The 27,736-nt window shown below is 49.1% G+C and overlaps 1 protein-coding gene across 1 annotated transcript in view; it reads right to left on the bottom strand.

Annotated features, from left to right (window-relative positions):
- The window catches only part of BCAS3 (BCAS3 microtubule associated cell migration factor), a 655,707-nt gene that overhangs the window by 504,285 nt on the left and 123,686 nt on the right, over positions 1–27,736 (bottom strand). Inside the window, exons 12-14 of the mRNA XM_048519361.1 lie at positions 24,772–24,848; positions 20,934–21,017; positions 4,417–4,587 (exon numbers count right to left, since the gene is read on the bottom strand). Coding sequence (XP_048375318.1) covers positions 4,417–4,587; positions 20,934–21,017; positions 24,772–24,848 — 332 coding nt within the window. The remainder of the gene's footprint in view (positions 1–4,416; positions 4,588–20,933; positions 21,018–24,771; positions 24,849–27,736) is intronic.

The following is a 27,736-nucleotide window of genomic DNA, read 5'->3' as shown; positions in this document are numbered from 1 at the left end:
GTCAACATGCCCTTAAACCAAGCGCAGTGCACAGCTGAGGGGGTGGGAAGAGCCAAGAGCTGCAGCCTATTTATGGCAACACCTCAGAGTTGGTTTGCCATTGCTTACCTCTGTATATAGCCACAGTGGCTGTAAGGGTCTGTCACTCCAGTCAGCAAACAAAACTCAGGAAGGTTTCAAGAGCTTTATTGGAACTGCGTCAGCACAAGGATCAGGAAGCCAAAGCTAGCCCTTTGTCCCCTGAACCTCAGTATGTGCCTGAACATGGCCACATGGCTCATCCCAGATTTCCCCCTCCCTCGCATGCCCAAAACATCAGCATAAGAAAGATGGTGAGAACAGAGGTATTGTTGTGAGAACAAAAGACGCGTCCCTCCTCCAGGAAACAGCAGATAAGGAAGGCGGTTTGCCTGTTAAACTGCCTGTCACAACAAACACCCTGTGAGGCAGGTGGGGCTGAGAGAGCTCCCAGAAGCTGTGACTAGCCCAAAGTCACCCAGCTGGCGTGTGTGGGAGGGCACAGACTAATCTGAATTCCCCAGATAAGCCTCCACAGCTCAGGCGGCAGAGCGGGGAATCAAACCCGGTTCCTCCAGATTAGATACACAAGCTCTTAACCTCCTACGCCACTGCTGCTCACACCATTTTCCTCCCTTCTGGCTTCACCCTGGGGGGCTGGGGGCGTGTGGTCTGGTTCAGGCAGCCCCGCAGGGAGGCAGCCCACCGGGATTTTCAGGGTAAAATAAACAGCCAATTTACCCCTGTTCCAAAGGCTGGGGCTTGAAAAGGCTTCTTATGAAATGCTAACTAGGCTGAGATGCTATGGAACAATAATGTCTTAACATTACGGAGCAAAAGCCCCAACTTGCCATTACACTGTGCTCAGCCGGTAAGACGTGCAAGGGGAACATGTGGAGAAAGGAAAGACGTTCGGTGGTTCTTTGGCCTGAAGAGTGACAAGCGCACCAGACCAAAACTAGTCTCATTCGTGAACTGTCGGAGGGCTCGTGCTTGCCGAAGGCCCCTGACCAGTTTACGCCTCCACGCAACTCCCGGCTTGCTAACGGGAGTGCTGAGTCTAGCGACGAGGCCTTCCAGGAGCCCACAGTCTTCTCGGAAGTTGCTCTGAGCCCTTGGGTCCCGCTCCGTTACAGACTCATCGCCACTGTCCTCACATTGCGAGTGGTCGCTGCGAATCAGCGTCAACGTCGAGGCCACCCGAAGATGATGCGGAGTGACACTTGGCACTTGGCACTGTCAAAAACGTCACTTCTTTAAGTGGTTGGGCTCTCCCGCTGCAATACTAATGCTGGCTTCCACGCTCGCTTCCACTAGGCCCTTCCTGTTAAGAGAAACCCACTCTAATTTACAAATAACTTAACTTCTCCTAAACCTAATCAAGGGCTGGGTGATTCTAAGTTATCGGTACAAACCCATGCATTTCTAATCGGGGACAGGATCAGTGGTGGGATTCGGCTGGTTCGCACCGCTTTGGCAGAACCGGTTGTTAAAATGAAGAAGAAGAAGAAGAAGAAGAAGAAGAAGAAGAAGAAGAAGAAGAAGAAGAAGAAGAAGAAGAAGAAGAAGAAGAAGAAGAAGAAGAAGAAGAAGAAAAGTTTTGGATTTATATCCCCCCTTTCTCTCCTGCAGGAGACTCAAAGGGGCTGACAATCTCCTTGCCCTTCCCCCCTCACAACAAACACCCGGTGAGGTAGGTGGGGCTGAGAGAGCTCCGAGAAGCTGTGACTAGCCCAAGGTCACCCAGCTGGCATGTGTGGGAGTGCATATAATGTTGTTATGCCAATAAAGGTTCTTTTTTTTGTTAAAAAAAAATTTAAAAAAAAATCTACCCTTTATCAGGAAGCCTTCTAGTCTGAGCAGTGGCTTCCCTTATGGTGAGGTTACAGAATGGAAGAAGAGTAGTGAAAAATCAGCTACCATGGCTCTACCTAGAAGAAGAAGAAGAAGAAGAAGAAGAAGAAGAAGAAGAAGAAGAAGAAGAAGAAGAAGAAGAAGAAGAAGAAGAAGAAGAAGAAGAAGAAGAAGAAGAAGAAGAAGAAGAAGAAGAAGAAGAAGAAGAAGAAGAAGAAGAAGAAGAAGAAGAAGAAGAAGAAGAAGAAGAGTTTGGATTTATATCCCCCCCTGCAGGAGACTCCAAAGGCTGATTAATCTTCGCCCTCACAGCAAACACCCTGTGAGGTGGGTGGGGCTGAGAGAGCTCCGAGAAGCTGTGACTAGCCCAAGGTCACCCAGCTGGCATGTGTGGGAGTGCACACGTGCTTGTTTACTTGTGCTTGTAAACAACCAGCTTGTAAACAACCAGTAAAATGGTGCTTGTAAACAACCGGTCGTTAAATTATTTGAATCCCCCCATTGGACAGGATGCTCGATACAGGTATGTTGCCCAAAATCAGATACCCTGCATCAGGTAGGCCAGTGATGGTGAACCTTTTTGAGACCGAGTGCCCAGATTGCAACCCAAGCCCCACTTATTTATCGCAAAGTGCCAACCCGGCAATTTAACCTGAATGCTGAGGTTTTAGTTTAGAAAAAACCGGTTGGCTCCCTCTTCTTCTGCCGCACCCACTTGAGCAGGGGCCAGCCTGCTCCAGCCTCCAGCAAGTCCCACAAGGGTAATCTCACTTCCCCAGCCTCTCTATATCTCTGCTTCCTCTGCACCCCCCACCCTCGGGCAGCAGCCACCCGGAGCATGCAGGCAATTCAGGCCTCGGCTTTGCAGCTGTCCTCCCTGCCTACTATGGTGCTGCACACATCGCGGTTTCCGTGTACCTGGTACAGCTCTTAGATGGATGTGTGGGGGGAGTTTACTTTTCGCCTCCTTACGAGGGAACTTCTGTGTAAAAGCGCGTGCCCACAGAGAGGGCTCTGAGTGCCACCTCTGGCACCCGTGCCATAGGTTCGCCATCACTGAGGTAGGCGCTTGTAGCACAGTTCTGTTTACCCCTACCAGTAGTGGTGTATGATGTGAAGTGAGGGCAAGAAGGTTTACAACTCAAAGAGGTCACAATATGGATACGCCTCCCCAAGAACGATGGGGAAAGAGAGGAGAACTCAGTGTAGTTCAGGAGCAACCCCAGACTGAGATTCTTGTTCACTTGCACCCTTAAGTCTAGTGAAGGTCTGCAACCCGTGGGTCCGGATCTGCATGCGACTCTTTCAGCCTTATACTGCGGCTCCGCATGGCCTGGAGGTCGGAGGGTAGCGTGGGCGTGTCCCTCCAGCCCTCCAGAGCAGTGCTGAAAGAAAAGGCGAGTGGAGGAGCCAAACCGGAGGTGGCTCCGTGTGGAGCCGCCTCTCCGGCTAGGTAGATCTTCAAGGCTGTGGAAAACGGGTCCAAATTATTATTATTTTATTATTATTATTTATTCGATTTGATAAACCGCCCTACCCTCGAAGGGCTCAGGGCAGTGTACAACAAAACGAGAACAACCATAATAAAACAAATCGAATAACCCCAGTTAAAATACAAATCTTAAAACTATAGCAGCAGCATTCCACAATAAATAGTTAATAATCTGGCATCACACCCCAGCGATCAAAACCTGGGAGTGGACAAATTTTGGGAGGGGGCTGGCAGATGGTCAGATGGTCAGATGCACAGCCAGTAAACAGGGCAATGAGAGGGGCGGAATCAGCGGCCGGTCCCCCCAAAAGCCCGGTGGAACAGCTCAGTTTTACAGGCCCTGCGGAACTCCCCAAGGTCCCGCAGGGCCCTAACTGCTGGAGGAAGAGCATTCCACCAGGCAGGGGCCAGGGCAGTAAACGCCTGGATAAGCCTCCCCAAATGGCTCTTTGGGTGGTAAAGGTTGCCGACCCCTGGTCTAGTGGTTTTCAAACTGTGCGCCAGAGAACATGTTCTTCAGAAGCTCCTCGCTGGGTTTCCTTGATAGGATCCATAATGAAGGACCAGCATCCAAAAAAGTCTGCTTGCTATCACCACCAACCTTCTCCACCAGTGGGTATCAAAGAGCACTCACAAAAGGCTGGCTGCTTACATCCACTTGTTGACCTGGAATGAACCCCTGAAGTCTCCTGAAACTGCGTGGGGGGTTGTGGCAAGAATGGGGAGAGCTGAGCAGACCAATACAGGAAGAAAAAAGTCACCTGTGCAAAGACAGTTCCAGTATCCCTAATTAATGCAGTAATACCTGTTCTGATCCCCTTCTCTTAACGCTGTAGCGTAAGGCCGAGCGCACTGGGTGTATGCGCGATATAATGCACTGGGCACGCCGCTTGTGCGTAATGCGTTCTGGGGGCGTGGCAGGGGCATTCCGGCGTAATAGCTGGTGTCGCAGGCATGCCCCAAGTATTGCTCTCCTTTGCTCTGCCCCAGTGCCCTTAGGGGGTGGGCGGGTTATTAAATTTAATTAACAACAACAACATAATGGGTCTTACCTGCCCTTCTCCAACCATCTCCGTATCGATGACAGTGACAATTCCAGGGACTAAGGGGCTGCGGCGAGTGTTGCTGTGAGCCAAGATTTCCTCCTCCGTTGCTCCCGACGGAAGAGTCCCTGTCAGCTGCGTCACAACTTTCCCCACCATGGTAAGTCCAGTTTTTATTGTCTAGGGAGGAAAAAAACACAACAGTCGACAACCATCTCATTTCTTGTTGTAGACCATGATACTGAGTTTGCCCCCTTGCTGGCCTTAGGAGGTAAAATACTTCACAGCCGTAACCTGCGCTTCTGTTAAAGAGCAGTCCCAAACTAGAAGAAATATATAGACACAAATATGAAAATGTAACAGTAAATTCCAAACATTAACGGCTTAGTTGCAGAATAATTCTTCCCCCCATTTGCAATGCTGTATCTCATTTACATGGTAACAGGCAGCTGTGCTTTACGGTAAAAAAAAAAGAAATCTGTGTCTCTTAAAGTCACAACCTCAAATATCTCAGAGCTGTCCAAGATGCAAAACCAGATTTCAAACCATTTCCCCTTAGTCAATATCATCCAATATTTCACAAAAAACATTGCAGGTACACAATTTTCTTAATTGAAATTAAACCAGGCTAAGCCATTCTGGGTTTGGGAGACGGGTCTACTGAGATACAGAGAGAGCAGACAAACAAACGGTGAGTCCCCCCCCAAAGCGCATAGCTAATTTGGCGCCGTTAAATGGAGAACAAAGCCAGAAGATTTCAGATTTCCCAAATGAGAATGGAAACCAGGAGGCACGCACCAACCTAGTATTTCTCCTAAGAGCAGCAGTGGCGTATTGCAGTGATGGCGAACCTTTTTGAGACCGAGTGCCCAAATTGCAACCCAAAACCCACTTATTTATCACAAAGTGCCAACACGGCAATTTAACTTGAATAATGAGGTTTTAGTTTAGAAAAAACGGTTGGCTCCAAGGTGTGTGTTACTTGGGAGTAAGCTTGGTGTAGTTGGTGGCTTTGCTTTGAAGCAACTGTGCAACGCTTTGAATGGGTCAATCATGACCCTAGGAGGGTTTACTCAGAAGCAAGCCCCATTGCCAGCAACCGAGCTTACTCCCAGGTAAAGAATCATGCTTTAGTTCTTCTCATGAAAATCTGTGGGGTTTAACAGCGCTTAACAGGGTTACCTACACTGCTTCCCCAAAACTAGGTCTTAGGTTTAATGCTAATAATCGAGGCCAGCCTAGATGTGGGGTGGGGGTGACTCTATTTGCGCGTGCCCACAGAGAGGGCTCTGAGTGCCACCTCTGGCACCCGTGCCATAGGTTCGCCACCACTGTCCTAGGATGGGGAACCAATCATTAACTGTTTGGGTGGAACTTGCTTTGCAAAGGTGTGGTTGAGTGCATTGTATTGCGGGTGGGGTTATCAGTCCATTTTTTAAGTACTGGGAGCCAGGCCCTGCTAATCTTCCAAGTCTCTTCTTTCTTATTGAAGTTGTCCTGGTGTTCGTGAATTTCAATGGCCTCCCTGTGCAGTCTGACATAGTAGGCTTCTGTGGTCTTCTCTGGCTTGTGCTCGCGACAGGTATTGCTACAGGGCAGGCCATATTTTTTGCAAAGGTTCCAGTGCCCCATTGCTGCTAGCCTATTGTGACGTTCAATTATTATTATTTGTCATCATCATCATCTATCTGGATTTCGTAGACCGCCTCATCCCCGAAGGGTTCTAGGCAGAGGTGGAATCCAGCAGGTTCTCACCAGTTCCCGAGAATGGGTTACTAATTATTTGTGTGTGCCGAGAGGGGGTTACTAATTGGGTCTGCTTTTCCGTTAGAAATTCCATTAGGTCCCAAAATCCTAAAGTCCTGTTGTTTCCTATGTGGCTGGTTAGCGAAGTTAGAAAACGGGATAAATTCTCCCTGTTGGGCTGTTTTAAAAACACGTTTTAGAAATATGGTAAAGTTCCTTGTTTAAGGAAAGTATCCTTCTTTTGATTTCTAGAAACAAAATTAAGTATTTGAAAGTATTAAGTATTTGACAGGCAGTCAATTGAAGGAGAAGTAGTTGTTTCTGTTGGCAGTAGACGATAGGACTTGCTAGAATGAGTTTAAATTATGGACAGAAAGATACCAGCTGGAAATTAGGAACTTCTTTTTTACAGTAAGAGTTTTTTACAGTAACAGAGAAAATTATTAATGCCCCACCCCTGGAATGCTCGGTCACGCCCTCGTCGTGCTCCGCCCCGCCCCATTGGGGTTTGAATCCCACCACCATGGGAACCTGTTACTAAAATTTTTGGATCCCACCACAGGTTCTAGGCTGATTTAGGCTGATTCGGCATTGAGCAGGGAGTTGGACTAGATGGCCTGCACGGCCTCTTGGGAACTCTATAATTCCACGAGAAAAGCTCCCTGTTCAGATTCAGAGAAGGAGAGGGGCGGGGCGGGGGAGGAAAGGAGGAGCAGAAGCCACAAATCAATGGCAACTGCTTTGTTTAGTGCTAAAAACTCAAACTGCAGTGATTAGAAAACACATTAGTGTTCATCAATTAGCAGCCGAGCGTTGGCTTGAATTATTCATGGGAAATGACTTACACACCAGAGTCTGTTAGTGTGTTGTCAGGAAAACCTCTGAAGGGCCAACAGAACCAGGCGCCAGGTTGTATTGACGGCGCCGATCCAGCCAGGAAGCCCAATTAACCTCTGAGATGCCTCCCTGGGTGTACTTACCCCATTAATGCTAATGGAGATGCTACTGCTTAAAAAAAAAGAAAAGAAAAGACAGAATGGTTGGAGCCAAGACTTTATCAAAGGAACCTCTTTGCGTTACAACATCTCTTAGCGATAGACGTGTCCTGTCATTTGCGTCTCATCCTGCCCACTCAAACACACAAACCCGAGGCTCTTCTTTAACTCCCCCGCAACCGACAGAAAGAAATAAAATCCTTAAACAATTGGCAGGCTTACAACTTCGAGGAGGGGGGGGGAGGCACGCAGCAAACAAGAAGGACGTTTTATGCTCAGCCTCCAAGGACCTATTGATCTGATTGGTTGTCCAAGGGTTAACAATCCCAGAAAGCTCTTCAGCCTTGCAGTAGCTTTTATTCCTATCTAGGCTGGGCTGTGGGAACCTGGGTTCAAATCTAGATCTACAAAGCTACGCGCTCCAGTTTGGGGTCAGCCACTGGAGGAGGAAGTCCAGACCCGAAGCTGCAGTGAAGTGAGAAGAACATAATGCCGCACTGGCAAGGCAGAGGCTAAAAGTCAGGCCTCTAGGATTTACCCAACGCAAGGCCAATTCAGAGGCTTCATATTATCTGCCAATCAAACGAGTCCATACTAAAGGCTTTTGTTCCCTTCCACTCTCCAAGCACAGGCAATGCACCATTATGGCTACAAATCAACATAAGGTTGGAAATCCTGGGTAGGAACTGTTCTTGGAGGGTGGCCGAATTCCCACTGAAAATTTAATCTAGATACAACCAAGTTAGAACGTAAGAACATAAGAACATAAGAACAAGCCTGCTGGATCAGACCAGAGTCCATCTAGTCCAGCACTCTGCTACTCGCAGTGGCCCACCAGGTGCCTTTGGGAGCTCACAGGCAGGAGGTGAAAGCAATGGCCATAAGAACACAAGAAAGAGCCTGCTGGATCAGACCAGAGTCCATCTAGTCCAGCTCTCTGCTACTCACAGTGGCCCATCAGGTACCTTTGGGAGCTCACATGCAGGATGTGAGAGCAAGCTCAGGCACGGCTGCCGCCGCTGCATCGCCAGCCTTGTAACCCCTGAGCGGTGGGAAGGCACTGTTTCCGAACCTCGCTCCCTAAACAAGGTTTTTCGGAAGCAGCATCTTCCAACCTGGAAGGCGCCATTTCCCCCGCACCGGCCATGAAGGCCTACCTCGTCTCCTGGCTTCCGGCTCATCGCAGAGGTCAGGGGACTCGCCCCCCTGGCCTGCGACTCCAGAGCCGTCGCTCCAGCCTGCGGGGTGTGTCCCCTGGCCTCTGCGATGCGCCGGAAGCCAGGAGACGAGGTAGGCGTTCAGTGACGGTGCAGCCTATGTGAAGGCTGCACTGCCGCCTGCCGCCCTCCCGGGACCATCCGTGCGGTCCCTGGGGGGTGCGTTGACGCACCCGCGCACCATTGCCGTGCAGAAAGGGCCTTTGTTCCTTTCCTTTTCCAGAACTTTTTCAGGCTGCAAAAGCCCTGTTTGCAGTAAAAACGGCCTGATGGGAACTATACTTCCCAGGAGACCTTGGGGCAGTATCTTCCCCCACTTCTTCGAGGAAAGGGACAGGAGGAACACCCGAGCATGACACTGAAGAAACTCCTGGCGTTCCCCCAAGATTTGTGCATAGGAGTTCCCCCTGTGAGCTTGGACTCTGAGGGAAAGGACTGTCTGGCTCCCACTGTGATGCCCTAGAAGGCATCCAGAATTTCCCAAGAGTCAGATCTTGCCATCTTCCACTTTACTGCCCTAGAGGACATCTAGAACATAAGAACGAGCCTGCTGGATCAGACCAGAGTCCATCTAGTCCAGCACTCTGCTACCCGCAGTGGCCCACCAGGTGCCTTTGGGATCTCACATGCAGGAGGTGAAAGCAATGGCCTTAAGAACATAAGAAAGAGCCTGCTGGATCAGAACAGAGTCCATCTAGTCCAGCTCTCTGCTACTCGCAGTGGCCCACAAGGTGCCTTTGGAAGCTCACATGCAGGAGGTGAAAGCAATGGCCTTCTGCTGCTGCTGCTGCTCCTGAGCACCTGGTCTGCTAAGGCATTTGCAATCTGTGATCAAGATTGGGAGCCATAGATCGACTTCTCCTCCATAAATCTGTCCAAGCCCTTTTTAAAGCTATCCAGGTGAGTGGCCATCACCACCTCCTGTGGCAGCATCCAGAAGATACCACCAGAGAGTGAGGAACAGCTCAGAAGAAAAAGAATATATTTTAATAACACACAACCCTATAAGCTTTGGGGCTGGGCTAAAGGGAGTGAAAAATAAAGCAGCCCCCATTTGTGCAGGATGGTCTTATGTGGGAAGCACCCCCCAAAAAACCCAGGCTAACCTTCTGACCAGACATTCATCACTACCGTTTTATAATCCACAAGCGATTAAACCAGCCTGTAATTGCGAGCAGACACAGTACTTCAGGCAGCGGGAAAGGAACTGCATTAAAAATGCACCGTTAATTTTACGCACAGAGGAATGATCCGATCAAAGAGCAGGTCAGAAAGAGCTTCATTTCATTTATTCCCGCGGATGTCACATAGGGGAGGCGTGCCGGCGCATCGCAGCGCCCCCAACACCGCTGCAGCTCCTTTTCGGCCACCAAACTTTCAAAGGCGTTCAGCAGCCCCCACGTTTTTATTCGAGCCTTCCTCTACGGACCTCGGCACGATCCTGCAGGATTCTCCCCTCCACACTTTTATCCCCACGACAACCCTGAGAAGTCAGGCTAGGAGACAGCGGCTGCCACAAAGTCATCCGCACGGCTGAGTGGAAATCTGAGCTTCTAGGAGCTGAGCTCCCCATGTGGGCGTCCATCTGCCAATGCGGCACTCAGGCAGGCCGGGCCGGATCAGCTGGGGGAATGTGCTCAGTGGAGGGAACATGGCTCAGTGGTACAGCATCTGCTTGGCGTGCAGAAGGACACGGGTTCAATCCCTGGCATTTCCAGTTAAAAGACCAGGAAGCAGAGGCATAGCTGGGCCATATTGCGCCCGATGCGCACTCTGAGTTTTCTGCCCCCCACCTCCCACCCTGACACACACTTACCTTCGTTCAGCCTGAAAGTGGAGGCTGGAAAAGCGGCCTGTTCGATTCTGAGGTTAGGGACGTTCGGGAAACTGCCTCCTGTGGCTAATCTTGGCAGCCCCAAGGTCTCCTGGGAAGTATAGTTCCCACCAGGCTGTTTTCAGCCTCAAGTGAACAGGCCGCTTTTCCAGCCTCCACTTTCAGGCTGAACTAAGGTAAGTATGTGTGTGTGTGTGGGGGGGGGGCAATTTTCCAGGAGCCCCAAGATCTCCTGGGAAGTATAGTTCCCACCAGGCTGTTTTCAGCCTCAAGTGAACAGGCCGCTTTTCTAGCCTTCACTTTCAGGCTGAACTAAGGTAAGTATGTGTGGGGGGGGGGCAATTTTCCAGGAGCCCCAAGGTCTCCTGGGAAGTATAGTTCCCACCAGGCTGTCTTCAGCCTCAAGTGAACAGGCCGCTTTTCCAGCCTCCACTTTCAGGCTGAACTAAGGTAAGTATGTGTGTGTGGGGCAATTTTCCGCCCCACCCAGGCGCATGCCCAGGGCAATGCACACACACACCGCCCCGCTTCCTGGTAGCTCCGTCTCTGCCAGGAAGTAGGCGATGGGAAAGACCTCCGTCTGAGACCCTCAAGAGCAGCTGCCAGTTGAGTAGACAATACTGACCCCGAGGGACCAATTGTCTGACTCTGTATGAAGCAGCTTCGTGTGCGTGCTCACGCTGATTTTTGTGTGTGAACACCTAGAGTGGGAGCAGGGTCTAAAGCTTCAGCCAATTAATTTGCCGATTATAAGCCAATTAAAGCTCACCGTTCTAATATTTTTACAGCACGAGACAGATTGCCTTCCTTCTGAGTTACAGCCGCTGAACGATAACCCGGACAGAAAGGCTTCTTGACATTTTACAGATAACCTCTCGTGATCAATTCGGCCACGTGACCAAATGCGAAACAGGAGACGTTTTCAGAATTTAAAAGCAGCGTCTGTGCTTGTGTAAGCAGTAACAGCGGTCTCGAGCGTATCGGAAGGAGAGAGCGAGATAACCCCTTATGGCTGCAGGCTTCGTTCCCCCAAAAGTGGATTCCAATTTGACCCGACCCATTAGCTCGTAAATGTCCGTAACAAAACCACGAGGCCACTTCTCCCTCCTGCCCTGGCCGTATCGGCAGAAACTTGCTTGGTAATCCTTAACCTCTCCCATGCCGTATCGGCTGTCCCCCCCCCAGTCCATTAGAGCTAATGGCTTTGCTCTCACTTGGGCTGTTAGGGCTCATTAAGAAGTTATCGGGTAACCAGAGAAAACAGATGCCCCCCGGCTTTGCTTTTTGTTGTCATTTTTCTGCGAAATCACTTTTGCCAGCTGAGGATTTATGGAAAGGAAGCCCAGATGCTATTAGGTGATGAGAAAACCTGGGATTTTTATTAAAAGCGACAGAGGACCACGCCATCGCTGTCAGCATGAAATATCTAAAGGCACAACTTTTTTTATCGTTTCTGAGGTCGTGATATTGAGCCGTCGAGCTATGTGGAGGGTTTGAACCGTTTTAGCGGACTTGCAGTTAAAAAAACTGTTTATGATTACACCATAATTAATAAAGGGTGTTGATTATGGGGGGAGCAAATTGTTTTGAATTGAAATTATTTGAATGCAATTGCTGACCAAAACGAAAGGTGGTGACTGTGCTGTTTTAGAAGCGGCACCCCCCTTCTCTTAGAGGCTAGAGAGTTGGCCTAGGATTGATAGCGGAATCAGAAGTGATTTTTATTCCATTTCTGATCTTGTTTTCAAATAAAGATGGGACTATGTTTTATTTCTATATAAATTAGGTAGGAACACACTGTATTAGATAGAAAGTATAGGTAGGAACACACTGTATTAGATAGAAAGTATAGGTAGGAACACACTGTATTAGATAGAAAATAGGAATTATAGCTATCTTTTGTATTTGTGTCTGCATGGAACCTCCTTGGCTCAAGGCAGGAATCCACCCCTGCTCCACCTGGGCATGTCCCTTTCATTTGTAAAACCCTGAATGGACATTGACAAAAGGGACCCCCGGAAGAAGCGCCCATCTGCCTAATCCCACCAGCAGGCAGATAAGGGTGCCATCATCATTAAGTTTCGTTTCCTGGCCCAAGCACCCAAACGACTCTTTGTGTTTTTCCCGCCAGTACCTACGTCATCGCCTCGCCCTGCCTCTGCCGCGAAATTCAAGAAGGGGCTGCCCACTGGACTCTGATTGGTTCCCATGTATTGTAGATGTATGATTGGTTACCATGTATTTTGTGAATGAATGGTTGTAGGCTGTCCTGTATTCTCCCGGACTCCCGGCGGGAGAAAGTGTATATAAGCTGTTGTAAAGCTGCTAGGCAGCGCAGTTGCCGTGGTGCGGAGGTGCTGACACGTAGGTCAGCATCTCAATAAACTCTTTTATTATTTCACTATAGTCGCTGTGTCGTGTCCTGTTTCTGTTCCCCTGCGCTGCCGAGAGCTGGTTGGTCTGGAGCTATTAAAAGTTACCAGGCAGTGCGGTAACAGGATCCGCATGATCCAGGCTGGAGTTCTGATTCTGCTGTGAAATCGTGCTGAGTAACCACCTATGGCGACATGGGGTAACCAATGTCCCTGGGCGCATATAGACCTGGACACCGCCGGCAGCTCTGAGCAGTAGCCCTGGATGGCGGTGCAAGTTCCAAGCAGTAAAGAATCCCCACTTTGCCACGGAAGCTTGCCTGGCTGACCTTGGGCTCTGCCTAACCTCTCACAGAGCAGGCCTGCTGTGGTCAAAAACTATCAGACTTCCCAGGACGTCCACAGCTCTCCCAAATGCTTACCCCTCCCCTCAGTATCTCCTGACTTCTTGGTGGGAAAGTGCAGCGGAAGGAGGGGGAGCGCTTGGGAGAGCAGCGGACGGACGTTCTTCTTGGCCAGTGATGGTGAACCTATGGCATGGGTGCCAGAGGTGGCACTCGAAGCCCTCTCTGTGGGCTCGCGCACACAGAGTTCATCATGTGGAGGGTGGAAATCATCCCCCCCACACACACACATCTAAGCTGGCCTGGGCCACTGAGTGCGACGTGCACGCACCACGGTGAGCAGGGAGGACTTGGCTGGCGGGCCTGGTGCCTGTGGCCCGGGTGGCTGCTGCCCAAGGGGGGGGGGCACAGAGGAGGCGGAGATGCTAGAGAGGCACAGAGCGGTGTGTGCGGGAGTTGCTGGAGGCTAGAGCAGGCTGGCCCCTGCTCAACCGGGTGGGGTGGAGGAAGAGGGAGCCAACCGGTTTTTCTAAACTAAAACCTCAGCATTCAGGTTAAATTGTCGGGTTGGCACTTTGCGATAAATAAGTGGGGTTTGTGTTGCAATCTGGGCACTTGGTCTCAAAAAGGTTCGCCATCACTGTTCTTGGCAGTCTTCGGCTGTGGCAGGCGCGCCCTCTGTGAGTTGCATGGGGGTCTGCCCAGAAGGCCACCGTGAAGAAGCCAAGGTAGAAACGAGAAAGATACATTTTTAATTATTATTAGGATTTTAAAACTCGCCCTTCCTCCAAAGAGCTGGAGCTGCATACCTGTCCCCTCTCCCAGACACTAAGAATGCCGTGACGCAGGCTGGCCCAAAATTTACGCTGGGAGGTCTCCAGCAGAGTCCAATGCTCTAACCCTGTGTTTTCCAACCTTTCCGATGTCACGGTACCCTTGACCTCACTCTTCATATCTCACGGTACCCCTGCCATCCTCCCTCCACCTTCCCCTCCCAGTTCCCCTGCTTGCCACCCCCCCCCACCTTCCCCTCCCAGGGTGAAGGGAAGCACGGTGGGTGGGGGTGGGAGGGAAGTAGCTGCTGACCTTACGGCAGGCCCTGCCCCCTGGGCCAGCTCCATATCCTTGCTGGTGCCGGTGGGAGACACCACAAAAGTGAGGGGGACTGGTAGCATTGCTGCGGTACCCCCGGGACATGCTCACGGCACCCCAGGGTACCACGGAACCCTGGTTGGGAATTGCTGCTGTGCCAGTCCTTCTTGCCCGTCATCCCTTTCCATCCCCACTTTGTCTCCATCCCATTTTACCTGGCTCCAGCTCAGGCATCGCCCCACCCTCCCGAAACCCTTTCCGGGATGCATTTCTGCCATCAGAGCTCAGTTGTCTACCTTAAGCAGCAGTGGCGTAGGAGGTTAAGAGCTCGTGTATCTAATCTGGAGGAACCGGGTTTGATTCCCCGCTCTGCCGCCTGAGCTGTGGAGGCTTATCTGGGGAATTCAGATTAGTCTGTACACTCCCACACATGCCAGCTGGGTGACCTTGGGCTAGTCACAGCTTCTCGGAGCTCTCTCAGCCCCACCTACGTCACAGGGTGTTTGTTGTGAGGGGGGAAGGGCAAGGAGAATGTAAGCCCCTTTGAGTCTCCTGCAGGAGAGAAAGGGGGGATATAAATCCAAACTACTACTACTACTACTACTACTACTACTACTACTACTACTACTACTACTACTACTACTACTACTACTACTCTTCTTCTTCTTCTTCTTCTTCTTTGCATGAAAATCAGTGAGGTTTAACAGCGCTTAACAGAATTACCTACAGTGCTTCCCCAAAACTAGGTCTTAGGTTTAATGCTAATAATCAAGCCCAGCGGCCCAGGCCAGCCTAGATATGTATGTGTGGGGGCAATTTCTCCTCCACATGATGAACTCTGTGCATGCCCACAGAGACGGCTCTGAGTGCCACCTCTGGCACCCGTGCCGTAGGTTCGCCACCACTGCTCTATGCTGAACGACTTGTGGGACTCGTGGTAGCAGAGTCTGTCTCTTCGGACCAGTGTGAAGTGTGGCCTTCTTTCATGTTCACTGTGACGCTGGTGTCTGTGTACAAATGCAGTCATCAGGAAGAGATTCCAGGTCTCTAATGGCAGGTCCATTTTTGGAGTCCTGGTCTTAGCACTTTCAAACATCCCCTGCCCTTTGCCCTTCCTGCCCCCCCGCCCCTTGCTAAACCTATATGTCTTAGCTTGCTTAAATAAGCCGCCATTTATGCTGCCAGATATCCCTTATCTGGGCGAAATGGTTTAGGATTCCATCCCTTTGATCAACGGAGGTGTTACCTTCTTTAAAAAGGCTGCCTTTTGTTTTATTCTCTGCTCTTATCGCTTGCAAGGGAAGTGTGGGGCGGGTGTGGAGGGAGGGAATTGTCTTATAAATATATTGGGGTGGTTATGTTTTGTTTTCTTCAAATGACCTTGGGATTTAGCAGTTTGGGGTTTCAATTGAAGGCATTTGTTGGGGGAAGGAAGTGGAGGTGGATTTTGAAGAAGAAGAAGAAGAAGAAGAAGAAGAAGAAGAAGAAGAAGAAGAAGAAGAAGAAGAAGAAGAAGAAGAAGAAGAAGAAGAAGAAGAAGAGGAAGAGGAAGAGGAAGAGGAAGAGGAAGAGGAAGAGGAAGAGGAAGAGGAAGAGGAAGAGGAAGAGGAAGAGGAAGAGGAGGAGGAGGAGGAGGAGGAGGAGGAGGAGGAGGAGGAGGAGGAGGTGGTGGTGGTGGAGGGGCTGACAATCTCCTTGCCCTTCCCCCCTCACAACAAACACCCTGTGAGGTAGGTGGGGCTGAGAGAGCTCCGAGAAGCTGTGACTAGCCCAAGGTCACCCAGCTGGCGTGTGTGGGAGTGTACAGACTAATCTGAATTCCCCAGATAAGCCTCCACAGCTCAGGCGGCAGAGCTGGGAATCAAACCCAGTTCCTCCAGATTAGCTACACGAGCTCTTAACCTCTATCAAGGAGCACAGCAGTGAGGCACAGTCCATTCCACCGCCTCATGGGGGCTGTGCTGGCAGATCTAGCTGAAGGGCAATGCCATCATAGACAAAATTTCCAAACTGAACACAGAAAACAGGCTCATACCCTTCTCGCTCAGCAACAGCTGCTGTGATGGGGAGGGACTTCTCCAGAGGCTCTCTCTCTCTCTCTCTCTCTCTCTCTCTCTCACACACACACACACACACACACACACACACAGAGAGAGAGAGAGAGAGCGAGCGAGAGAGCGAGAGAGCGAGAGAGAGAGAGAGAGAGAGAGAGATTTTGGAGATGCCCAGGCTAGAACCTTGGACCTTATGCCTGAAAAGCATAAGTTTGATCACTTGGTTCTTACGGACAGTGGCTCTCCAGAAATGAAAAATCTCTCCCCACACCTATAACAAAGAAGAAGAAGAAGAAGAAGAAGAAGAAGAAGAAGAAGAAGAAGAAGAAGAAGAAGAAGAAGAAGAAGAAGAAGAAGAAGAAGAAGAGGAGGAGGAGGAGGAGGAGGAGGAGGAGGAGGAGGAGGAGGAGGAGGAGGAGGAGTTGTTGTTGTTTGGATTTATATCCCCCCTTTCTCTCCTGCAGGAGACTCAAAGGGGCTTACAATCTCCTTTCCCTTCCCCCCTCACAACAAACACCCTGTGAGGTGGGTGGGGCTGAGAGAGCTCCGAAGAGCCGTGCCTAGCCCAAGGTCACCCAAGCTGGCATTTGTGGGAATGCACGGGCTAATCGGAATTCTCCAGATAAGCCTCCACAGCTCAGGCGGCAGAGCTGGGAATGAAACCCGGTTCCTCCAGATTAGATACACGAGCTCTTAACCTCCTACGCCACTGCAGTGGGAAACTTTATGGGAAAGGTTGGTGGGAGTATATTGGCCATGGGACTCAACTGGCCATGCTGGCAGAGAATGATGGGAATCGTAGTCCATGAACATCTGGGGCATCAGTGTTGGACACCCCTGGTCTATGGGGATCCTGCAACCCGTGGAACCAACTTTCCCTGGGCAGTGAGAGGCTGTGGGCAGTGGGTCAGGAAGGATCCCCAGTCATCAGAGATTTCTGATGATGGGCCACGGGATCCACCTCATGGTGTCTGATCCTGTTTTGATGCATCCCAACCAACCACAGCCGCATCTGGGCACTCGTGCTAACTACAGTTACATTAATAAAACCCTGGATAGATGCGATGCTTGAATTTAGCCTCAGAATAAAGATGTCCACGTTCTGATGGCAATGACATTATGAGGAAAACATATCGCTTCTCCTTCTCAGTCATGGCAAAGGAATCTATCACAGACCGCACAAGTTCAACAGAGTGCTCCTCCTGGGGTGGAGGCCTACATCTGTCTCAAGCAAAGCAAAACCTGTGATTTTTCTCCCTGTCCAACCGCAGCTCTGTTGGCACTGACACCCGTTGTTACAAAACACACACTTCTTTTCTTTCCTGCTGTTTGTTCTTCTGAAGGAAATGGCATGACCTCTGTTTCCATTCCTTTTGTGGGTTACTTTTAAGCCCTTGTTTTGTTGAGGGCTCTCCGGCCCGCCAATTTAAAAACTCCCTTTGCAAGCTCTCTTATTGCACCGACCGCATTTGTCTCACAAAGGGAGAGTCTGAGAGGGTAAGTGGTGGTGGTGGGGGGGGGGACAGAGAGAGAGACACACACACAGAGAAAGAGAGAGAGAGAGAGAGAGAGAGAGAGAGAGAGAGAGAGAGAGAGAGAGAGAGAGAGAGAGAAGCTATTACAGCAAAGAGAATATGCTGAGATAGCTGTAGTGCAGTGGTGGGATCCAAAAATTTTAGTAACAGGCTCCCTCGTCAGCCAGCCCCCCTCAGCAAAGGGGGCAGAGGCGTACCTAGGCAAACCTGAGCCCTGGGCAAAACCTGAGTTGGATGCCCCCCCCATGGGCAGCCACCCCACCACGACCCCAAAAAAATTTTTTTGCACCAGGTCATTTCTAAATCATCATCACATTATAGAAAATGCCCCAACTCACAAATCTGAACACAGTAATGGTGAAACACACAGGTTCTTTGATAGAGACTGGTGAGATAACAGGTACGGAAGGCTGAGAATCCATGAATGGCAGTACCTGAAAGGGATTAACCCAGTTCAGGGAGTGACATTATTCGTCGCAATTGCCATATGGAACCTTCACGTTCAAAGGCAGGATGCCTCTCAGGGAGGCGAGGACGTGGAGACGGAAAAGCGGACCCAATTAGTAACCCCCTCTCGGCACACACAAATAATTAGTAACCCACTCCCGGGAACTGGTGAGAACCTGCTGGATCCCACCTCTGCTGTAGAGGTGCTCATACTCCACAGCAATGAGCGAAGCAGTCAGCATAGTAAAACTGAACTTAATTTTTAAAGAACCCACCAAGTTGGTGGCCTTCGTGGACTGGCCTGCCGGAGGAGGTCAGGAAGGCCCCCTGTTTCTGTCATTTGGCAAAGTACGCAAAACAGAATTGTTCAGGAGGGCATTTTTAAAAGAAATGGGGCTATATTATAAGGGGATGTTCAGGAAGCTGCTTTTATTCAGTGAGCAGGACTGTGAACTATACTACTGCAGACTGTTGAGCGTGTCCACGCAGGTCTGGAAAAGATGAACGTCTTGAACAGGTTTTCTTTCGGCGCAACTCCTACAATGCGGCGTGATCAGAGTTCATCTGCTCCCTGGCAAATAAAACCCCAGATCTGTCTGAAAAAGCTCAGGTTGAAAACTTTCTCTCAGATGGGAGTTCCCAACTAACCAGACAAATTGCCAAGTTAGCCTATTAGTATATAAAGCTTATCTTCCTATTAACACAGACATTAAATAGTACGGTAATTTTCTCCTTGCAAGGTTAATCTTTTTACAAGCGTTTTTTAAACTGGGAAAATGTCTCCAATTGACTCCTGTGGACAAACCGGAACGTTTTGTTTTATGACCGATAATTTTATGTCTGAATGTAAATGATAATTATTACATTTATTAACACTGGCTGTGTGCTGTAATAAAAGTATTTGATTTGCATTACTGTATATCATGTGCATTTACGAGCTGTGTGTATTATCCTGTTCTCACAGCATTATTTTCTACTTCTGCAATATCATTTTCGGCATAAAATGTCCAACACTTTTTTGAATTACTAGGATTTCTGTAATCAGAGGCTCATTCCGCACATGCAGAATAATGCACTCTGAAACTGCTTTCAGTGCTCTTTGAAGCTGTGCGGAATGGCAAAATCCACTTGCAAACAGTTGTGAAAGTGGTTTGCAAACGCATTATTTTGCGTGTGCGTAAGGGGCCAGAGTCTATCCTAGTGCTTATCACATGTCTCATCCAATTGATTGTGTTTGTAATCTGCATTTGTAATGGCATTCGTACTCTGCCTTGAAACTCAGTGAGAAAGACGGATTATAATAAATAAATGCTCAACGAAACATTTAACGTCCAGTGAATTCTCAGCAGACAGAAGAGGACAGAGTTGGAGGGAGGGGTCCTAAAAGTGCAGCCTGAGGAACAGGATTTGGCCCGCCAAAGTTGCAAACTGGGATTGGCCACAGCAGGTTGTATGACAAAAGCACAGGGGACAGGCATTCCCTCAGCCTGAGCAATGAGGGTTTTCAAGGCAAGATACTTTCAAAGGGCATCATTAGAAAAGGAATTGAGAATAAAACTGCAAAGATTGTCATGCCCTTATATAAAGCCGTGGTGCGACCGCACTTGGAATTATTGTGTTCACTTCTAATCGCCGCATCTCAAAAAGGATATTGAAGAGATAGAAAAAGTGCAGAGAAGGGCAACGAGGATGATTGAAGGACTGGAGCACCTTCCCTATGAGGAGAGGCTGCAGCGTTTGGGACTCTTTAGTTTGGAGAGGAGACGTCTGAGGGGGGATATGATTGAAGTCTATAAAAGTATGCATGGGGTAGAAAATGTTGACAGAGAGAAATTTTCCTCTCTTTCTCACAAGACTAGAACCAGGGGGCATCCATTGAAAATGCTGGTGGGAAGAATTAGGACTAATAAAAGGAAACACTTCTTCACACAACGTGTGATTGGTGTTTGGAATATGCTGCCGCAGGAGGTGGTGATGGCCACTAACCTGGATAGCTTTAAAAAGGGCTTGGACAGATTGATGGAGGAGAAGTCGATTTATGGCTACCAATCTTGATCCTCCTTGATCTCAGATTGCAAATGCCTTAGCAGACCAGGTGCTCGGGAGCAACAGCCGCAGAAGGCCATTGCTTTCACATCCTGCACGTGAGCTCCCAAAGGCACCTGGTGGGCCACTGCGAGTAGCAGAGAGCTGGACTAGATGGACTCTGGTCTGATCCAGCTGGCTTGTTCTTATGTTCTTATGTTCTTAAAGGTGGCTTTCCATTGCTTGCCTCCCGTTCACCCCTCTGGTATTCCTAAGAAGTTGCCCATCCAAATCCTAGTCAGGGCCAACTTGCTTAGTATCTGAGATCTGATGAGATCAGGCTAGCCTGGGGCTATCCAGGTCAGGGCTTTCTACTGTAGGGCGGTTTATTTATGACACACACATACTGATAATACAGATAGAAGCAGAGACCAGGGTCAGAGCGAGGGGGAACTGCGCCTGGGGCACGCGTGCGCCCTGCGCCCCGCCCCAGAACGCCCCGGTCCCAGTGCATCATGCACCCCTTTTCCCCCTTGGCGTTACGCCACTGGCAGAGACAGAATACAAATGAACATGCTCAAGCACACTCTAGCCAGTGCTGGATCATAGAACCCTGGCAAAGCCTTCTTGCTTCATGAGAGAAGCAACACTAGATGTACTTGCAGTAACTATATCCCCCCCCCCATCACCCCCACCTGCATTCTGAAGTGGCGCAGCTCAACCACATTGTTCTGATGTGCACACAAACCGGGTCTGATCAACAAACCAGGAAGGGGCGGAAAACAGAGGAGTCAAAGCGTTGTTCTGCTGGGAAGGCAGACAATCGCGCGCCCCCTCTCCTCTGCGGTTGATCCGATGCACTCACTTTGGCAGCACTGATGACCGTGGCCGTGTAGGACTGGATGTTGTCTCCGCAGGCCCCGCCGCGGGACTGGTGGAACCGGATCAGCTGCGAGAGGGGAGAAAGAGAGCCAGCAAGTCACTCCTTGTCAGTTGTACAACAATCATTCCAACCCAGCTGGACGCCTCTTGCGGGTGCAAGATTCTCCCTCTCCCTTTCCTCACAAGCTGCAAAAAAAAGCCTCATGAGATGCGGTAACCGTTTTTTTCCCCCATAAATAATCTTTTGGGTGCCACCCAGACTGTCATGTACTCAGCCTTTGGTTTTCAATTAGGAGCTGAACGGTCCCTTACTGTTTATAAACTTTAAAACAGGGAGGTTAGGAGGGGAGGGCTGGCGGGGGAGGGTTGGCCGCTCTCCTGCAAATAAATTTGAACAGATATAATCAAAGGCTCCGTGCCGTGTCAACACCAAGTCGTTGACAAGCTAGGGATCTGGAAGCAGAATGTCAGAAGGAATTGCAGGCACTTTCTGGAAAAGAAAGGAAACGATTCATGAAAAAAAAAGGGCGCACGACGCCAAGACGCTGGAACCGAGCGACGACAAAACGCAGCCTGGTTGTCGGGGGGTCTGGGCAACAGCTTGCATGGGGATTTCTCCTCTCTGAGCACATCTGATTATCAGGAGCTGCTGCCCTGCTTGCCAGACGTGTCCTCGCTCTGACCCAGTCCCCTGCCTTCTCTGCCTTGGCCATTACCAGAGAAATGCCTGTTTTCATTACAGGTGTTTAAAAAACCTGAGCCACGAAGATGGTTGCTCCAGCTCCCTCCGCTTTCGTTGTCAACCGGCAGTCGATTTTTTTTTTTAAAAAAATCTTTAATTCAATGAGCCTTTATTGGCATATACACGATAGTGTAAAAATACAGTGGTAGATACACACGAGTACCATTTTCTCAGCGCTTTTGAATCTGTGGAAAACAAGAGCCTGAGGATCTCTTTCATTACATACTCTCCTGTCCTTTATATTCAGAAATAAGGAAACGGTTTTTGGAGCCAATACTACCTAGGACAGCTTTTTTGTCCGATGATGAGAAACTGATTTTCTTGCTATCTGATATTGATTCCTATGTTTCTTACAAGATGGCTCTCTTTGCCCTGGCGGCTAGGAAATTACGAGAAAAGTATTTAAAGCGCTGTTTGAACTGATGTTCCAAAGTACTGGAGGTTAACTTAGACTAGCTGAAGCAGCTGCAAAAAGATCTGACGTGGAAAGTATTTGATGGGGCATTTTAATTTAGAGATTGCGAATACTAATAATTTATATTTTAATGTAAAACTAAGTTATTGTTTTAATTTAAATTATCGTTCTAAGTTACTGTTTTAACTGCATGTATCTCTGTATTGTTATAGCCAATGGCTCAAACAATAAATACTAAATACAAATACTATAAAAATACAGTTCCAGTTAAAAAGTGAAGAGTGAAAAACTTCACGTTTGTCATACATTCGGTTTACAAACTTCTGACAAAAACTTTGCCAACATAAGGCAACAATGAAAATCCTGACAATTTAAAAGCGTAACTACTTTATCTGATTCAGTATAATCAATCATAGGGTCTATAGCTTGGGATAACAGGCTGGATCGGAGTTCTTGGTATAATAAGCAGTTCAGGAGAATGTGTGGGATGGAATCCAGCTGTCCTATGCTACAGGGACAGAACCTCTTATCGCTTGGAAGACCTTTAAGTCTTCCTCTATGTAGCGGAGATGGCATGATGTTAAATCTAGCCAGCATATAGGCTCTCCTGTGTATGGGATTTGTGAGCGCTGTAATATAACAGGCTGGCTATCCCTGCGTGAAAGGAATTGACATATTCGTTGGTGAACAAGATTTATTTGCCAAGCTCTGCAGTTGTTGATAGTCCATTGCTAACAGCCTCTCTTTAATGAGGGCAAAAGTTTCAGTGAAGGTTAGCACATTGAAGGATTTAAAAAATCTCTGTTTTTGAAGGATGAAAAAATAAGTTCGGTTCAAAATTCCCGGAACTGCTTTTATTACGGGGCAGAATGCACGGAGGGTCCACTGCAGGGTCTTGTCCACTGCAGGGTCTTCTCCTGGGGAGGCAGCCCAGAGGCTTCGCTCTCGGAAGTGCTGCAGCCCCACAGCACGTTTTACCTGCAGAAAGGTGTCAGGCTGAATTCAGTCTAAAAGAATTCAAGGTTGCAGAGCTGGGAAGGAGAAGTTCCCACCCACTCTAGCAGAGGGGGAGGGATGGGGTGCCATGCAAGGGAAGGGGAGTGAGGGAGGGGAGGGGAGAGAGGGAGGGAGGGAGGAAGGGGTGGCATGCAAGGGAGGGGAGAGTGGGTGGACCATGTCCAGATGCCGGGCCCCCTCCTCCTCCCTCCCCTCCCCTGCATGCCACCCCTCCCTCCCTCCCATCTTCTCCCTCACTCCCCTTCCCTTGCATGGCACCCCTCCTTCCCCCTCCACTAAGGTGGGTGGGCCATGTCCAGATGCTGGGCCCCCTCCCGCTCCCTTGCATGCCACCCCTAACTCACTCACTCCCATCCCTTCCCTCCCTCCAATGCCAGTCAGAATAAGACTACACTGCAGGGATCTGGCCTTTGTGGGCATCTCTGACTGGCCACCACAGGAGGCAGAAGCCACACAGAGAGAAAGCTCAAGGGAAAGGAGAGATTTAAAAAAAATTCTGGGAAACAGGAACCTGAGAGAGAATAAAACCAGCACTGTGGTGGCAGCGGCCACTGAGATGTCGTTATTTTTAACCTGCCCAACTAATCTTCAATGGCCAATCAGAAGTCCTGCTGGGTAGAAGCCCCAGCTGACCCCATCTAAATCTGGTGGGTGCCTGGGAAGGTATCGGTTGGCACACTGATGCCCATAGGTGGCACACTGGGTACTCCTGCTGCACTAGTCTCAGCCGAAGGTGACATTCTCTCTCACACCTATTACATGCAGGTAATAGGGCACTGCTATAACAGTGATAATGTAACTGAATGGTTCAGGAAGGCACTTATGAGAAGAGAACAGGGCTGTAATTTACGCCACTGCATAGGCTATATATGATCTATTTGTTATGTGCATTTGTTAAGTGCGTTTGTTATGTGCATGGCTCTTGCTACCCTATTCTCTACTTTTATCATTCCATCTTGCACACTGCTTGGCATATCACAATTAGCACTTGTTCCGTTTCCTTTCTTAATATGAACTTTTCCCTACAATTTTCTGATTTTTGTATTCCTAGTCGTATCGCATTGCTTATTAGATCTCTCGTGCTATGTGATTACCGCGTAGTCCCCCTTGAGAATCAGTGACAAATGCTGATTACAAATACTGGGGAGGAGGGCCAGTTCTACCATCTGCATCCTCTCAAAGGCCCCCTGCACCCTTAAATGGCCCAGTATTTCTCCCACTTGTGCGCAGGCACCCAATGCAGTGCTATTCAAAGACCACTTCTTCTGGCAAATTCTGGATGCCCAACATATACAAAGCTGAAGGATGCTGAAGTTACCTTTCTTTCCCTTCGCTGTAGCCAGAGAAATATAATCTGAAGCCTCCTTGGAGCAACAGCCTGTCTTTATTGCTATAAAACTGGGTTGTCCAACATGGTCCCCCCCAAGTATTTCTCCTGATGCCCACTGGGCATTTCACAAAGCGGGCAGGGCCACTGTAAGGCAGGGTGTGTCACTGGTTGCCCTTTGCACAGTGGCGTAATGCCAAAGGGGCAGGGTGGGGCACAACGCCCCAGGTGTGCGCCTGGTTCCCTCCATGAATTGTCTATAAAAGAATGGGCACAGATTTCTGGAGGGGGTTGGCAGAAGCATGCAACCGGCTCCTTACCTTGTTTTCAGCATAAGCAAGCCACCGACTTCCCAGAGCTATGGGGTTCATATTTGGCCCCGGACAAGGATAGCAGCCTGAAAAACAGCCCAAAAGAAGCACGGATAAATATTGGCACAGACTTCCTACGAAGAGCCCTACGTCCTGCCAAGAAAACAAAAGATGCGGCTGCTTGTGTGACTTAAAGGATGCTTGGGGTGCTGTGTGGTTTCCGGGCTGTATGGCCGTGTTCTAGCAGCATTCTCTCCTGACGTTTCGCCTGCATCTGTGGCTGGCATCTTCAGAGGATCTGATAGTAGGAATGGAAAGCAAGTGGAGTATATATACTGTGAGGTCAAAAGGTGAGGCCCTCTGAATAGAGTAGCCTGGTATGTGAGTCACAAAGAAGTCTGTGAGTCACAAAGAAGTCTCAGGGTGGTGGGTTGGTGGGTTGTTGTTGTTGTTGGTGGTGTTGTGGTAGATTTCACAGCTGCCAGATCTTTAGCTGCTTGTTGGCCTTTCATTACAATTTGAGCCTCACCCAGAGGTCTAGGAAGTTGTAATGTATCGGCCTAGTATTGTTTATTTTTGTTTATTTTTGTTTATTATTGTTTATTATTGTTTATTATTATTATTATTATTATTATTATTATTATTATTATTATTATTATTATTATTATTAAGGGCTCTGGGCGGTGTGCAATAAAAACAACAACAAACAAGTAACATGCATCAAATCCAACAATACAGATTAAAATACAATAAAAATACAATTAAAATCCTCTAAAAATCATTAGGAGCATCATGTTATGGGATGCGTCCGAACCCCAACTCCCCTACTCTCAAACTCCCGGGAGGCGACCAACAAATTGCCAAAGATGGTAAACACAGATGGTACACGGGGGCATCAAGAGGGGGTGGACTATCTGTGGCCAGCCGCCCCAAAGGCCCGGTGGGACAGCTCAGTTTTACAGGCCCTGCGGAACTCGCCAAGGTCCCAGGGCCCGAAACCTTCCTTTAACCACTGTTGCAAAAACCTTCCTTTGACCACTGTTGCAAAATGCAGGGCTGTGATGGGGGGAAAGGCTGCCGCAGATATGCTTTCCCAAACCCTAGTTTGTTCTGAAAATGTAAGCAAGAAGGGGAATACAGCGATGATGCGGACAGCTCAGATCCACACGCTAGTTGTAGCATTCAAACATATTACAATTTATTTAGAGTCCTTAAATCAGAAGAGGCTTTGCAGAAATACTAGTACATTTGCCCTTTGAGAACTTCACATTTGAGAGCACGAACTGTGGTACAGGGGTGGAAACACTTAGAAGGCTTTTCAAGAAGGTTAGACTAATGCAGGGGTCTGCAATCTGCGGCTCTCCAAATGTTCATGGACTACAATTCCCATCAGCCCCTGCCACCATGGCCAATTGGCCATGCTGGCAGGGGCTGATGGGATTTGTAGTCCATGAACATCTGGAGAGCTGCAGGTTGCAGACCCCTGCATTAATGAATGGAAGATGGGAACATCAATGACCGTTAGTATACCACTGAACACCAGATGTAAACAACCAGAGGGCTGCGCCATTCATAGCTTGTTCATTACCCTTCTGGAGACATTCATCTGACTACAAATAAAGACAGAATTTTGGACTAGCAGGACCCTAGGTTGAGTTCAGATGCGATTTTTATTTCCCAGCATGCAAAGCTCCCTTATACCAAGTTGGACCCAGAGTGCATTGATCCCAGGACTGTCTCTTCAGACAGAGGTCTGCAACCTGCGGCTCTCCAGATGTTCATAAACGACAAATGTTCATGGATTTGTAGTCCATGAATATCTGAAGAGCCGCAGGTTGCAGACCCCTGGATTAGAAGAACTCTCCGAGGACTCCAATGTAGGGATGAGCCGCTGACCCAGCAGCACCGTAGGCAGAGCGCTGGCATGCCGGCCCAACTACGGCCTTCTGGTCGCTTCTCGCCGGCTCCCCATCCCCCCCCCACCCCCCCCGGTGAGTCACAGGTTCATGAACTACCCTGGGCTCCCCACAACCTACCAGGTGTCTCTCAGACAAAGGGACAAATGGAGCCTTTGCCCCTCAGGTGTGGATCTCAGACCCATTTGTGACGCAGACACTTCCTCCCGCGAGACGTAGCGCAGCCTGGATGAGACCTTCACGCATCACACTGATGATCTCCCGGTCTCCCGTTCTCCCGCTCTCCCGCTCTCCCACCGATCCACCCCTTTACACGCCCCCGCTGTAACCCTAATAAAAGGTGCCAGAAACTAGCATGCGGGAGAGTTGCCAGGATCACGGACCCCAAGGGCTCCCGGCTAAGCTGGCTCTCTCCACCAGATGATATTCTCCGCGATCTCGGGTCGTCGCCTTCCTCTGACGCACCCCGCTGAACACTTGCCACGACTACACTCTGGCAAATATATGATTTTTTTCTCTTCCAGTTCTGCTACCCAGATTGGTGCTGTTTCTTTCTGGCCACAATAAGTATTATGGGTGTGCATCAACATTTTTTGACAGTTTTTGGATTCAGATGTAACAGATGCTTTCACATCCTGCATGTGAGCTCCCAATGGCACCTGGTGGGCCACTGCGAGTAGCAGAGAGCTGGACTAGATGGACTCTGGTCTGATCCAGCTGGCTTGTTCTTATGTTCTTATGATCTCCCCCCTCCTCCCCCCCGCCAATTTTTTTTGGAAAATCCACAAAAAGCCACGATGAGTTTTTTTTTCCTGACTTTTTCGGAATATAGAGGAAGAAATTCAGAATGCGTGGGTGAAAAGGTATGCAAAAGGAAGGATCCCAGCACACTATTCAAGCGTCGTTTCGTGGGAACTTCTGGGTTCAAAACATATGTTCTACCGCTGAACTCTGGCCCCATCAAAGATCAGATGCTCTCACAGAACAGATAAGTTGTGCCAAACTATGACAGTTTATAGAATCCCACAAGAATAAAAGAGAAACACTTTGCATACAGA

The sequence above is a fragment of the Sphaerodactylus townsendi genome, linkage group LG16, assembly GCF_021028975.2.
Source record: "Sphaerodactylus townsendi isolate TG3544 linkage group LG16, MPM_Stown_v2.3, whole genome shotgun sequence".
NCBI lineage: Eukaryota > Metazoa > Chordata > Lepidosauria > Squamata > Sphaerodactylidae > Sphaerodactylus > Sphaerodactylus townsendi.
The sequence above is the reverse complement of the archived record's forward strand: the minus strand, read 5'-3'. Positions and strand labels throughout refer to the sequence as shown.